Source organism: Pseudorasbora parva, chromosome 11, assembly GCF_024679245.1.
Source record: "Pseudorasbora parva isolate DD20220531a chromosome 11, ASM2467924v1, whole genome shotgun sequence".
In the NCBI taxonomy this organism is placed as follows: Eukaryota; Metazoa; Chordata; class Actinopteri; order Cypriniformes; family Gobionidae; genus Pseudorasbora; species Pseudorasbora parva.
Genome location: NC_090182.1, coordinates 27,029,569 through 27,045,532, shown reverse-complemented (window position 1 = coordinate 27,045,532; position 15,964 = coordinate 27,029,569). Strand labels below are relative to the sequence as shown.

At 39.8% G+C, this 15,964-nt stretch overlaps 1 protein-coding gene across 15 annotated transcripts in view; it reads right to left on the bottom strand.

Annotated features, from left to right (window-relative positions):
• map7d3 (MAP7 domain containing 3) overlaps window positions 1-15,964 on the bottom strand; it is a 56,507-nt gene that overhangs the window by 7,703 nt on the left and 32,840 nt on the right. For 2 of the 15 annotated variants that reach the window (XM_067457640.1, XM_067457641.1), the window contains exons 5-13: window positions 14,652-14,760; window positions 14,083-14,178; window positions 9,194-9,295; window positions 8,585-8,680; window positions 7,757-7,852; window positions 6,169-6,294; window positions 3,138-3,277; window positions 816-949; window positions 434-666 (exon numbers count right to left, since the gene is read on the bottom strand). In XM_067457640.1, coding sequence (XP_067313741.1) covers window positions 434-666; window positions 816-949; window positions 3,138-3,277; window positions 6,169-6,294; window positions 7,757-7,852; window positions 8,585-8,680; window positions 9,194-9,295; window positions 14,083-14,178; window positions 14,652-14,760 — 1,132 coding nt within the window. The remainder of the gene's footprint in view (window positions 1-433; window positions 667-815; window positions 950-3,137; window positions 3,278-6,168; window positions 6,295-7,756; window positions 7,853-8,584; window positions 8,681-9,193; window positions 9,296-14,082; window positions 14,179-14,651; window positions 14,761-15,964) is intronic. The other 13 variants (XM_067457649.1, XM_067457650.1, XM_067457642.1 and 10 more) reach the window with 12 other exon arrangements.

Sequence of the window (15,964 nt, the reverse complement as noted above, 5' to 3'; positions counted from 1 at the left end):
CTGATGCAACTCGAAGGCTTTGTTTTAGCCAGGCAGACATTTGGCATGACAAGAAATCTTAAAATGATCAAATAAATCTGCTTTACAATCATTACTACAACACTGGGCAGAGGATCTTATTCTAAAAGTAAAAATCCCACACATAATTTTGTAACGATAACTTAAGCTGTTAAAGACAGACATACTGTGATCTACATGGTTTAACAGCAGAATTCATGAAAAAAAAAAAAAAACATTACCCATGATCCACAAATCAGAGAATTAAAACAAGAAAACTGTGCTATAAAAACTACGTAGAGCTGGCCCACTACGAAATTTTTAGATTTAATTTAACATTTTAATTAAATTTCCTGACATGGAAAATCACAATTTTAAAATTCCATACATTTTCATGTCTCTGTTTCTCTATACATGGGTTTTTGAGTTCACTCACCCTCTTTGGTCTTGGGTGTGGGTGCCGTGCTGGTTTCTGGAGACTGTGGGGCGACAGGCATTATGGGAGACATGTCCTTTGGCTTGGAATCCCTCCTGCGAAGGGTGGGCGGGCCGGTGGGGGTTAGAGCAGGTTTCTGGATGGGTGGAGGTTTGGATGTGATAGAGGGCTGAGGGGATGGTGGACGCTGTTTCAAGCCACTTGGAGAAGGAGGGCGGAAACGTGGACTCTGCCTGAAGGAGACAAACGTAAAAAACAAAGTTAAAAATATGGGCTTCTACTACAATGGGAGATGCAATTTGAGCAGCAGATTGTATAAAGGTTTGAAGAGTCAGTTTAGAGTGAAACCACTGCAGGCTAAAACGGATCTAAGGGATCTTACTTGGCTGCTCCAGGTGAGGGCGCTCTTGAGGAGGTGTTAGTACCGGGAGCAGGAGACGGTGATCGGTGTCGACTGGAGGGTGAGGCAGGGCGTTTTCCTACTGGTGACGTGAAACGTTTCTCCTTCTCACCTTTCTGATGCACAAAAAAAATATTGAGAGCTCACACCTCATCCACTCTATGGAATAACGAGCAAAACCCTATACTAATTTAAAATGTTTAACTTTGTGGTCTGATTATTAGACTAAAGAGAAGAGCCTCACATTTGCTTAATATGTAGTGATCATCAATCAATGTTAACATGTATATTTATATTACTCCATTGCAGTTAGTATTGAATGCTCAGGATATCAATGGGACAAACCAACTAAGTGTGGGACAGGCTCATAAATGTGAAGATGTCTTTTACTGGAAAACACATGAACACAGTGAAGCAGCTAGCAGTGACGATGTTTTCAACATGTTTTCAGTTGACTTTAGTGACAAACTCTTCAAATGATTATCAAGCAAATCATGCATACTGAGCTATAATGCCAAGCCCCTGGAGAAGCTACAGTACGAACATCAGAGAGAAACATGTCAGTTTCAATTTAAATTTCTCCAGTGAATATACCATTGCAAAACCCTCCTTTCATTCTGGGACACACACACACTTAAGCTCGCTTAGCGTTCATTTTAAGTAGGGCAGTGCTACAAATGAACTGTGTCTGAATGAATCACTGAAGTGGGCATTTCTAAACCTCTATACGAGGGATCAGACTGTCACATATAGTTTATATCTGATTTTAAGGTATCCGCCAGTCTTGGGAGACCATGGATCACATTGGATGAGGGTCACCGATACAGCAAAGATTGTGATTTGAAACCCAAATTGGGAGCTACAGTCTCTGCTGCAGAACCAGCAAGCGAACTCTGAGGCGGGTTGAATAGTTTGGCTCCTGGCCTTCATCCCTAGCCGCTGATTACTTTTAATAAAAAAAAAGAAATTAGAAGCTCTGTGCAAGTTAAGTGCCTGAATATTTCTTTAAAAAAAAAAAAAAAAAAAAAAAAAAAAAAACACTTTCTTTACGGTTGTTTGGAACCTGACAAGCACACTGTTGGGATTGGGAGAAGGTAACTCTTGTCCCTTTCTGTACTGAGGTCTGTTACAGCCAGAGTAATGCAAAAATACATTAAGTATGTACAACAGGACTTCCAATGCCTTGGCCAAGCATGAGCATCTGCAAACTTGCATAGAATACGGGCAGCAGTACATGTGTGTTCACTACTCACTGCCCCTAATGTGTGTACTAACCTGGATGGGTTAAATGCAGATGACAAAAACCCAGTAGTATGGGTGAACATACTTGGCCTTCACGTCATGTCAAAAAATACTTACCTAATATGTTTTTACTATCTCATCTTTTCTCAAACGAGGAGGGCTTAAAGTGACTGATGTAACCCAGTTCCCTGTCTCTCCAATAAATGCTGCTGCTGGAACGGTCTTAAGCTGGGATCAGATAGTGTTATGCAGAACGAACCGCTCACTGATTAACGTCAGGGATAAATCCAAGCTGTTTTGCAAAGCAAACCATAATATACGGACATATAAATGTCTGAATGAGTACATTGTTTTAAGGCAATAGAACTAACAAAGACACAGATAACTAGTTCCGTTAAGCTTATCCTAGTAATGAGATTATTAAGGACACTCTACATACACCATGCAGCTCATCTGTAAGTTTTTCTTGAATTGTTTTTGTGGGGTCTAAATATCTAAAGACACTACTGAAAATGTATACATTTTGCATTTTTCTGATAAAACATTTTATTATAAAGTACAGTAACATTCAAAAGTTTGGGGCTATTAAGAGTTGTATTTTTTTTAAAAATAAATTCCTTATTTTACTCAATACGAATGCATTCAATTGATCAAAAGTAAGCAAGACTAGATTTCCTTTTAAATAATTGCTGTTTTTAAAACTTTATTTAAAAGAATCCTAAACAAAAAACAGTTTTACAAAAATATAAAGGAGCACCCTTATTTTCAACATAGATGATAATAATCAGGGTCAAGTGACACTGAAGACTGGAGTAATGATGCTGAAAATTCAACTTTGTTATCAGAGGAATAAATATATTTTAAAATATACTCTCTTTCAGTTAAAATATACTATTTTTATTTATTTTACAATTTATTTTAAATTGTAATGATATTTAAACAATAATCCGTTTTTACTGAAACATTTTTATTAAATAAATGCAGCCCTGGTGAGCATAAGAAACTTAAAAAAATCCATTTGAAATCCGTTTGAAAGAAGAAGTTGACGTATCATCTGCTCACCTGTGTCATACTGGAGATGGCATCCGCAGACACAGAAGTAGTCGGACCTTTCTTTCGGTCACTGCTGCGACTGCGTAGTGGTCCGCGGGCCGGGGGCTGCATGGGGCTGGCAGATGCTGAACGAGGACACAGGTGAGACTCTGGTAAAGCACACAGTCAGTGGTGCACAGCCAGGGACAGCAGGGAAGGGACGTCACAAGCAGCCGAGTGGGTGAGCAAAGCAGGTAGATGTAAGGACAGAAAGAAGAAGAGAGGGGAAAGGGATGATAAAAGCACAAAACATTGGTGTAGTTAGATCAGTAATACTGGTTGATTGGGAACTGTTGCTGATAAGCACCGATGGCCTGAGGAAGACTGGGTTTGATGGGTGGGTTGGTGGTTGTGAGACAGAGAGAAACATGGCAGGGGACAGACAGCATCCTTGACAGACAACACACTGGTCACCAACACATTAAAGCACACCTTCGTCTGCACCAAGCAAGCACCTTAGGCTGCAGTTATAAGTTAGCTCAACAATACAGCAAATTTAACAACATTCACTCACTCATTCTCCCACATCTAGGACATCACACAGCATAAGATCCACATCATGCCAAATCTGATCCATTTCACTATCTACAACATTCGCAAACTATTGCAATTCTATAGCCTGGTTTCCAGCCGAACTCAGCCCCAGCCACAATTTTTTTAGGTCGGTCAGTTCGGTCTGGCCTTGCTCCATAGAGTAATTATCCCCAAACAGAGACTGTTCGGACCAATGAAATCATCAGGGCGGGCTTTAGACGATGACAGACAGATGATCAACAATAACGTAATCATCACGTCATCAAAGGGGCTTGGATTATATTTTTGATCAAATCCTAAACGGAGAGCTTGTTTGTATCTGCATTCACCTTCACAATTCCTCTCAGAAATGATGATCATGTTGGGTAAGTATTCTGTGTATCATTCAATTTTTTTTTTTTTTTACAACACTGGCAAAGATCGTGTATTCCAGCCTGATTTCAGCTCACGTGCAGACAGGTTTGCCAAGTTTTTACAACAAAACGCGCCAACTACTAGCCCTAAACAATAGCTTCTCGGGGGGTTCTCCGAAAAAAAAAAAGGTGTTTGGGGGGTAAAATGTGTGTTATTTTGGTAAGGTTGCCTGCTAAAATTCGCACTCATGGGTCTATATATCACATAATAGTCGCTTTAACCCGCGGACATAGAAAACAACCCGCGGAAAAAACGCTGACTTGGCAACACAGTGCAGTTGAACTCTGTTGACATTTGACAATGTGTCGCTTCGTTGCTCTGATTGGTTGTAGTAGGTCTATCCAATTGATGTCTTTTCTGGTTCGGTTGAAACACGCCCGATAATCACAGCCCAATGGAGCAGTTCCAGACTCATATTCTGACTAAAATTGAGTATGACCACGTCAGGCTAGCAATTCTACTCCCCCAGTGGCAGTCCTAGGAGCATTTCCCAAAAGTAAAAATCCAATTAATTTCTCTATAGAGAAATTGTCAATAACATTTCTCTCAACAGACCTATCATGAGTTTCTGCAGAAAACTAATGATTTTGAATATTTAAAAAAAAAAAAAAAAAAAAATTGAATAGCTAAAATGAACTGTACTACTCATGAATTCTAAACAGACAACCAGAGAAGTCACTGTTCCTATAGATATGTAAATTATCCCAAATACACTAGAGCGTTATACTTATAAATTGCTGACAAGTAAATGGTTTTACTTTACAGCTTTTAAATACTTTCTGCATTCAAATCAAAGTTTGTAAAGTTATGCTTCATCTTGAAGCTGGTTGGTTTAGTTAGGGGCTTAGAATAGGAAAAATACTTTTTAAAATTAAAGACGCGAAAATGCAGGTGGCCATTGTTGTGCTCTATAGTGATGGCCACTGATCATGGGATGCCCAGTATCTGCTGGTGAAGCTGAGGTGAAGTGAGGTGAGCAGTAAGGGCTGTGACAGTGGGATTTCTGGGATAATCTCGACCCACTATAATTAACTCTGACTGTTAGCATCATGGAAAGCCTATACATATAACTGATCCATAAGCTGCTGATTCATAATCATCTCTCCATCTATATTAAGAAACCAATAATGCAGTTCTGACTCAGCAATGCTGATAGCATCTTGTCAAATTTAAACCCTGTCAAACACGTTAAACATATGAACTTCAACCTTTACAGGTTGCTGGGAATTTAAAGAGTATGGTAGTGTTGGAAACTGAAGATATGTTTAGGGTGATGCTGCTGGTCTGCAGGGGCTGTAAACTGCACTATGTGGATCAGCTGGGGATTGAAGTTGCAACAGCAGAGCGCCGATTCACTCCACTCACACTCCCTCTCACACAGAACCGCTCAGCTAATCAGCTTACATAAGATCCCTCAGCAATAGCCCTGGAACACCTTGCAAATGTTTGTGTGTGTGTGTGTTTTAGAGATTGAGAGAACAGTAAGAACTAGTGATGCACCGAAATGAAAACTTTTGAGTGCCTTCAGACATCTAATGCTTGAACTAATATATAATGGTGTCATTTTTACATCTTTATACATTATGGCATTGCATTGACGCTGGCACTCTCGTGCAGTCACGCTTATCTGTCTGGATGCGAATCATGCAGAGAAGGTACACGTGCCTCGTCAACTGTAAATGCTATCGGATTTCTGATATCATCATCAGATGGTAGCTACTATCATTCAATCCAATTAAACCTAGATCAATTCTCATGCATGCTGCTTTGGATAACAAAACAGTTTCTGATACATGTTCCAGGACATTTTTCCTTTCGACAGACATTCAATGGCATTTTGAAAAAAAAATAGTTCAATGATAAAACATTTCTGTGCATCTCTAGAAGACAAATCTTAGTGTGTAAAACTTGATGCATGTGATTCAAGCCACATTAAAAAACTCCAGCAGGCCCATTATAACACGCCAACCAAGCACCTTGCAGAGCGCCTTACATATACACACAAGTGGAGGGTTCTGGTACGAGCTGGGCTTCCCTTTCTCTCTAGTGTTACCTTGGGCGTCGCCTCCTTCGGCAGACAGGGCCGCGGCACTCTTGCTTCTAGCTAGCGAGGCCTGGGTGGGTGTGAGCAGCCGACTGAGGACATCGCTGTCCACGGGGGTGGCCAATGAGCGGCGAGCTAAAGACACGGTGTACCCAAACAGACACGAAAAACAGAGCAGACAAAAGGATAAAGAAGAGGTTAAGGAATAAACACAAAGGAGGAAGGAGAGGGGACTGACACCAATGTGATTTAAAATGCAAGAATCAACACAAAAACCAAAGAGAAAAGTGATTGTGGTTCAAATGTAAACAATGGGTGGCTGATGCATTCAAGGTGAGACTCAATGCTGGAGAAAAAAAAAGACCATTATTGAGATTTGGGAGAGGTGACTGGGAGCAGGACTGTGGGTTTTTGAGGTGAAAACAAAAGGGAAACATAAAGCCAGGACTAAAGAGTAACTCAAAGAGCTTTTTGAGATCAATCAGATGAGTCAAATGCTTGCAGTTAGGGGTTTTACATTTGAGGTATACATCAAATTTAGTATTAAGAAACAGATTAAAGGCCAGCATTTGATTTTTAGTTTGATCTTTACTGTAGAGATACAGTTTGTACACCACAAAACTGCAGCAGAACATGCTAACAGGCACAAAAAGCTCTTGCGGTCATGAAATCGAGGTTTGTAACCTGAGTTACAAATTCACAGTTGGGAAAAACAGAAATATGAAGAAGTAAAAACGTAATGTCTCTTTTGAATGATCCATTAATTTCATTCCCCCCTTTGGCACTGTATAGATTCACTTGAAGTTGTGAAGAGAGGGTGAGGCTGTGAAGCTTTTGTGAGCTCAGTAATGAGGAAGTGCTCTCAGAATAGAGAAAGATGGTGTCAACCTAAACAAGTAAGCACTGATAGGCAAACTCTAAATTGGTCCATCACAACACAATTTAGTAGGTAATTTAGTTTTCAAGAGTGACTATGTAACCAGGAGTATTAAGGTGTCCTGCAAACATGTAATCTAGAAATAAATACAGCACAAGAAAAAGCCTTCCTGTTAAAACCAGTCAACATTCCGCAACAGACACACTCACAAACACACTGAAAACAGCCATGGCACCAGGGGCCAAACTCGTTGGTTAATGTCATATGGGAAGAAAAACAACACAATGTTCACACAAACAAAAACACATTGTATTAGCATACACAAAAAGCTCATTCCTGGTGAGTAGGTCAATTAGCGAGAAATCCCTGAGAGAACAAAGCAACAAGGAAAGGTTAAGATGAACTGGAAGCTCAAGGGAGCAGAAAAATACAAACGATTTGTGGACAAAACAGCAACACTGGCGGATTGTTATGTTTCTGGATGCATGATGTTTTGATGCACGAGAAGGGCGAGGCAAGCAAAAAACGTAGGGAGAGAGACGCAGCACGTTTATAACCACAAATCAAATTCTTTAAACCCCATGCTCCCCCCAATAACCTTATTAAACCTATTTCATATTCTGAGCAGCGCGGACAATTGAAAGCGGAAAAGGTTTGCGCTTATTTATTAGCAAACGGCGAACAGGCACATGTGAAATGTTCCGGCCGGGACTTAAGCACCTGATTCATCTGCTGTGGATTTCTCTGGTTTGGTGGCGGGCTGAGTTTTAGCCCCCATTCGAGAGAGGGAGGAGCTTCGCTTCTTCGGTATTGGGCCTACAGACAGAGTGGACAGGGCAGCGTTAGAATCAATCCGGAAGCAGGGTCTCTTCTGTTTCAGCTTACACGTGCCATTTGCAGTGAATGAGGAAATGGGTATTTTGATGAGGACAATGCAGCTAGACTCTGCTTTATAATTGTGGTTGTATTTACAGTAGGTTTCAGTGGATTTGGAGAATAGTAACTGTAAATGTTTAAGAGGCGCATGTTTGCGAATGCCTGTGCAAGCTCCTAGTCTATACCTGCTTAAATTCATATTTGCATAGAAACTAGATTTTCAGAATGACAATGTGTAAAATCAAGCAAGCAAATAAAACAAAGTAAGCAAATAAAGGCTCACACCCATTTTTCCATTAAAAATGATGAAGGAGATCCTATGATTGTTCATTGTTGTCTATCTCTGGGCTGTATGCAGAAAAATGTTAAAGGGATAGTGCACGCATCATACTATTATCATTATATTACTCACCACTTCAAACCCATATTACTTTTTTTCTCTTTGGAACACAAAAGAAGAAATTAAGAAAAATTACTGATATTTTCATGGCGCTAATGTTCCTTCTTGAACTTTGAAAGCCCACATTCATGTAATTGAATAATACATTCTTCCTTTTGTATTCCACAGATAAAAATAATTAAGGTTGGGCACAACATGAGGGTGAGTAAATAAAGACAATTTAAATGTCTGTCTAATTCTTGAAAAGAGGAGCAGCACGGGTAGTTTGGCACCTGTCTTTTCCACCTGAGGCTGCTTATGAGCTTCTTTATAGGCTTGAGGAGCATTGCTAGGCAACCGGTTCAAAGATGAACTTCTCCGCTTCGCACCTGAGGGACAAAAGAGAGCTTAGCTCCTCAATCGAGAACATGTGTTTTACTCATGAGGGACTAAAGACATACTTCAAAGAAGAAACACACACCAAATCTAAAATCAACACAAAAGTCATCTAATATAATCGTTTTTGGCACCAAACTAAAATGTGCCTGCACAGAAGGAAATGAAGAGTTGACTCGAACACAAAGTGTCTGTTGCGAAACCGCCTGAGTCATGGCTGGCTGCTCCTGTTAGAGGAAAAGGAAACTGTGGGGAGGAACAGCATGTCTGCAAGAATCATAAGCTGCCGAAATGGCAAAAACACTCATGGCCCATTCACACAAACACAATGTGCATTTGCATTTAAATAACATTATAAAATGAACCACAGGGAGAGGCACCTGTGTGAGACATGACTTGTCTTTAATTTCTGCGTAGAACACATGACCAGCATTAAAGTGTATGTACTCATGCACATGTATCAAAAGGATAAGGGAAAGGCAGGAGAGGGCAGGGAGGACACTTACTTTTATCAGGAGAATTAATGAGGGTGGCAGAGGATGAGGAGAGACGCTTGCTGATGACTGAGTCAGTCTGTTTCAGGTTCGTAGTAGAGGAAGAGCGCTTATCTACAGGGGAGGGTAAATACGCACACAGAGACAGACAGGGAGTGGAATTAGAGTTACAGGGGTTTTCACGTGCTAAGCTATTGTTAATTACAATAATACAAGCTGGGTCATGAGTATGCTTAATAGCTTAACATGAAGTCATGTGGTTGCCTTGCATGTATGTAACAAGCAATTTTGTTTTTAAGAATAAATCAATAAACAAAACTGGTCAAAAGTAAAACATTTTTTAATGTTTTTGAAAGAAGTCTCTTTTGCTATCAGGTCTGCATTTATTTGACCAAAAATACAGAAACAAGCAATATTGTTAAATAGGATTACAATTTAAAAAAATGTTTTTCTATATTCACATACTTTAAAATATAATATCTTTTTGTGATACAAAGCTGAATTTTCAACATTATTACTCCAGTCTTCAGTGTCACATCATTTTTATATAATGACTTAATATCATAATGGAAACTGCTTTATATATTTTCTTAAAGGAGGGGTGAAACACTCAGTTTCAGTCAATCTCATGTCAATCTTGAGTACCTATAGAGTAGTATTGCATACTTCATATCTCCGAAAAGTCTTTAGTTTTATTATATTTATAAAAGAAAGAGTCTTTCCAGAAAAAAACAAGCAGCTGGAGGCGTATCGTGTGGGCGGAGCTAATGAATGACGAGCGCACAGCTACTGCAAAAGAGCTTCTGAAAGCTGACATCGTCATATGCGTGAAAAAGTTACCCTAATATGGCTATCAATCAGATTCAACTAATACATATAATGATCCAGAATCAGATCCGGAGGCTGAAATAAATTGAACAGGAGAAACAGCAACAGCAGCACGTCCGTCTCTGTGGTATGTACTGTATTTAGTGGCCTGTCAACATTTGCGCTTGTTTGCTCGTGGTATAGGATGACATGATTTGGTTTATGGACTATTGTATGCGACTAAACCTTAGCAGTAGCAAGCAAAATGGTTTTGCACATCAGATAGTGTATAAAAAAACAATGTAGTAACGTTTGCGCATTTGAATGACGAAGCACGCTTTGTGAGAACGCTAGGTTTATGTTTGGGAGGTTTTACAATAAACAAACTGACACCTATAGTGGTCAGCTAAACAAATGTATTTAAACACACACCATAGATCGCATGCTCCATTGATAAATTAACTATACACGATCGTGTTGTTTACTGATGTTTACTTACACGACGATAGCCAACAATATAGACATTTGAAGCAGACTTCTAAAGCACGACCGCAAACCTTTATCGCTGGCACCGCTCCGTCAAAAACACACTTCTTGTTGGTTTCGTGAAGTCCTGTGAGTCGTGACAGCAGTGACCGTGGAGATCCACTATTGCGACACGACTGAAGCATGATGTTGTGATGCTTCCCGTCATTTCAGCGTTCAAATCGGTTCAAATGCAGCGTTGTCTTCCCCAAATGCTATGCGGGCGCATTAAAGTCGTTTGACGTCACCCATAGGAATAAAGTGGAGCGCGGCGCAGGAGTGTTGCACGGACGAGTGGATCTGCACCTGAGAGAGTGTTTATGGGCGTGCATTTGCTCTCTCGCTCTAGTCACGCGCGCGCGCACCCTTCCGGGAGAAGAGCTCGTACAGCCCATACAAGGACCTTCTGCTCTGTTGACGTCAAGCAGACCCATACTCGAAAAAAACTCTTTGAAACTTGTGAGAAACCGGAAGGAGTGTTTTTGACGCAGAAATACTCCATCTAATGTCCAACATTAGTGTTTGAAATTTTGTCTATGTTTAGGATGGGAATCCAAGTCTTTAAAGGGGGGGTGAAACACTCAGTTTCAGTCAGTGTCATGTCAATCTTGAGTACCTATAGAGTAGCATTGCATCCTGCATATCTCCGAAAAGTCTTTATTTTTGTAATAATTATATAAGAAAGATGCGCTGTTCCGAGTCTTTCCGAAAAAAGCCGAGCGGGTGGGGGCGTGTCGTGTGAGCGGAGCTAAATAATGACGTGTGCAGCAGCGCGCTGTGTGTTGAGTCGAGTGCGTCGTAAAGCTGTCATCCCTAACAGCGGGAAAAAAACTTTATTCAAAATAAAAATATGGTTTTTAATCAGATACAGCCATACATCTATGATCCGGAATCAGACCCAGAGGCTGCAGTTGAACAGGAGCAGCAGCAAAAACGACTAGAGCAGGACGTCTCTATGTGGTACAAGTTATACACTAACTATATAATATGCTTAGCGGCTTGTGTTATTTACATATTTATACTTGAATTATATAGTCGTATTTTTGTCTTTGAAGGTGTACATGTGGGAAGTGCAGTTGTGCACGTGCGTTTGTGTGTTTACGCGTGGTTTGTGTAGACAGTAAGCGGACTAAAAAAAACACAGACATTTGAAGCAGTCTCACTCACCCTTCTAACGTTGGGACTGCTCCATCATTCAGCATTAGGCGATTGGGAAAATCCGGCGTCGAGCTGGGCCTTGTTTATGAAACAGCCGGCACCGAAATGCAGCGAACAGATATAAACATTCGCGCAACTCAGTTGCTGATCCGGAAAAGCAAATTCCATCCACTGTTGCCTTAACGCGGGGTTTTGGGGAATCTGTGCAGGACTGTCTTGGTCTGGCAACCAAAAACGCACTTTTTTGGTGACATTGTTATGTGCACATCACCTGTGCAGCGCATCCTACAAGCCAGCGCTTTGATGGGCGTAGGCTGTTGCTTTCGCTCTCTCCCTCGCTCTCTCTCACGCGCTTCCGGTAGAATTGTCCGTAAGGCCCATACAAGGAAATTCCGCCCCCATTAACGTCAAAGGGGACGCATGATCTCAAAAAACTTGCCGAAACTTATGACTAACCGGAAGTAGTATTTTTGACAAAGAAATACTCCCATCAAACGTCCACCTTAACTTTTGAAACTTTGTCTATGTTTAGTATGGGATTCCAAGTCTTTAACAGTGTAAAAAGCTCAGTATGCATGAAAAAGCATTTCACCCCCCTTTAATACAGTGATGAATAAAAAGAGAACAGCATTTACAATTTAAATTAAAACTTTTTTTAAGAAACTAATAATTTTATTAGGCAAGGATGTGTTAAATTGATAAAAGGTGAGAAATATTTTCTATTTTACGATTTAATATTTTGAATACTTTTTAACTTTTTATTCATCAATTCATCAACTTTTTATTCATCAACCCTGAAAGAAGTATCACGGGTTACCAAAAAAATATTAAGCAGCACAACGGTTTCCAACATTGATAATAACTATCAAATATTATCAAATCAGCATATTAGAATGATTTCTGAAGGATCATGTGACACTGAAGACTGGAGTAATGGCTGATGAAAATTCAGCTTTGCATTACAAAAAATATATTTTAGAGTAAAATAGGAAACCATTATTTTAAATTGTAATAATATTTTATAATAATTTAGATAAAAGAAATCCAGGCTTGATGAGAGACTTGTTTCAAAAACATTAAAAATAGTAATGTTTCCAAACTTTTGACCTGTACTGTATGTATGAATGTGTGTATCAGTGGCGTGCGGTCCATATAAGCTGCGAATGCTCTGTATACCCAAGCCATTCGTGGACTCACTGAGTAGTAATAACACTATAAATTACTAAAAATTCCCTTATTTGAGGTGTACCATAAAGCTTACATGATATTATAAATGTTAGCAATACATATGTAACACTGTCATTTATTTATTTGGCAAACAGCGGTCACTTTCTTCAAATCTGTAGTCCCGGATATGCGGATCCACAGCAGCTTTGGCGCCTATGCTCTTTTATGTATCTTCATCACTGTCCCGCATTCTCATTGTTTCGTTCTCCATAGGGACATTTATTTTTTAACGAAAACTGGTAACTGTTAAAGACAGACCTACTTTAAGCAGACCTGTAACTATTCATTGCTGTTAATCATAGTCTGTGTTATTTAAAATTCTTAAAGTTGCATTGCTAATGATATTTTCATGGTGTTTCTTATCTGTCTCTGATTTAGAATCTAGATGCATTTCCCATAGACTGTAGGGTGTGTCCTTAGCCGATGCGATGCTGTAGCGTTTAAATGTAATGCATTAGGTTTCTGCGACATTAGTGCCACGAGCGGAATTACAAAAATACTGTATATTTTGCAAAGTTACCTTCCGCGCATCTGTGTCTCAACTAAAACACAACTCAACAGCTTTTACGAGTGCTTGTGAAGGCATTAACAGGTAAATTAGACTACTTTCAATAAACTGACAAATATATTAGGAAACTTCTAGCTGAGTTGCAATGTGTAATGAGTGTAAGCAACTGAGCTAACACTGTCTAACACAAAATCATCCAACGTGCATATTAATTTTTGTCACCGCGCCACTACTATGTATGTATATGTGTGTGTGTGTGTGTGTGTGTGTGTGTGTGTGTGTATATATATATATATATATATATAATATATGTTATATATAAATATGTGCGTGTGTGTGCGTGCAAGTATAATAAGTATTATGCACTACAGTCTAAAAAGGCAGGCACAACACAGTGTTAGTAAACATTCAAACAGTCGTTACATCTGAATAAAAAGAGGGAGAAAAAGCACAAACTCGAAGCAACATGCATCCCTGGAACCGAGGTATGTGCTTTGGAAAGAACTTTGTTACAATTCCTGACAAGTGAATAAAATATATTGTTATAAAAAAACTGGGTGAGTGAATGAGAAACAGCAAGTACGGCCCCAGTCAGATTAGTGCACGTATGAGCAAAGAAGAGAGGTGGGCATTTTGTGTCAAGTCACGCCATGGACAGGCAAACAGTATAAACCACCTTGTGACGTCTGATTCCTGGGTGGCTTGGAGGCTGGAGAAGCAGGAGAGATTACTATAGTAATCGGGGAGGAGGTGGAGCCACTGTCACTCTGTCCTGTGGGAGGGGCAGGGACAGACAGGTCGCTATTGGAAACGGACTCTCTCTCCATGGAGAGGGTGAGAGAGTGAGAGAGGTGGAAAACCATAGCTGACAACATAAGATTTCCATCCCTAAGTAGGCGCACAACCACAGTACACAGATTGACAAAAAAAAAACATGACTTGAAAAATGTGAAGTATGTCATTTATATATATAAATTCAATCAATGGGAGGATCTGTCTTGACCAATGGCATACGTGCTTGAGGCATTATTTTTGCAAATTTTAAAAGTTTGCAAAGTTTAATTTAGCTAGAAGAGCAAAAAATCCACACTTTACCTTTAACAGCAAATAAGAGCAATGAAGATTGTCAAAAGATGATTATTCACAGAACACGCTTGGGCAGACTGAGACAATCAGTCAACGAAGGCTGTCGAACTTATTATCAGGTGCTTCTGATGTTTTGGCATTTAGGAAAAGCACTCATACCATTTTTGTTGTCAGAGTCTGAAAGTCCACCCCAGGACCATCTCTTCTGTCTCTGTTCTACTCGCTGGCTACGCTCCTGGGTACGTCTCATCACAGCCTCATAGTGTTCCTACACACACACACACACACACACACACACACACACACACACACACACACACACACACACACACACACACACACACACACACACACACACACACACACACACACACACACACACACACACACACACACACACACACACACACACACACACTTTGTTAGACAAATAGAGCCATGATACATCCTCTGAGCTGTGCAGCAGTGGACTGTGGAAAAGGTGTGGATGTCAATGCTAAAACAAAGTCCATGGTTCCAGGCTCTTTTGCATGTCAGATACTGAACAGAGCAAACGATTGCTGCTGTGAAACTGCAAGACTAACAAAATCTGTTATCATTATACGTGTAATTACATCACCTATTTCGATATATACATCACAATATAGTTATTTTTGCTTTAATAAGGTTATGATTTTGGCATTTTTATATAACTGAAATGTCATAATTCTCATCACCAATTACAATATCACAAAAAACATACTGCCAAGAAAAAGCCATCATGCTTACTGAAGACAAGTCAGTGATAAAGATACTAATTACAACAGGACAAAGACACAAATTAAAAATAGACCTACCTGAAAAACTTACTTTATAAATTGTATAAAGTAATCAAATGTACAAAAACACTGTATAGTCTGGACTGTAGGCACTGATCTAATATGATGATACATAGGCCTGGGTAATAAAACGGTATCTGTATATATTGGTGGTATACCTTTATCGCTTTCCCTTAAGCTTTTTTGATATATAAAAGGTCATGGTAATATAAGAATATCCTCTAAGTTTCAGAGCTGAAAACTTCCTTGTTAGTCAAAGAAAAGTTTTTTTAGACACCAGGCCCAGCAAACGGTCCTGTGCTTCATACTGACATCAGTGCGCGATGAAACACTGCCTATACAGAATCTACAGCGCGTCTAATCCAGTAGACCCGCCCACCGACTCATGGAGGGCTTGTGCTAGCTGGTCAACAACAATAAAGATGCCGAGGAAGATTCAGATATTGCACTATTCCTGGTTGTGGAAGAACACAGTCGCTACATAAGCTTCCTTCTGATCCTAATATTAGGAATGTGTGGTTGAACTTTATTTTTAATGAAGTTCCAGCTCACTTAAGGAAGACATATTTACTTTAGTTCACTGCGGGATAATTTGTAAACAAATCTCCAGTCGATGCTGGATTTGGATCCGACAGGAATCCAAGTGTGTGGTGC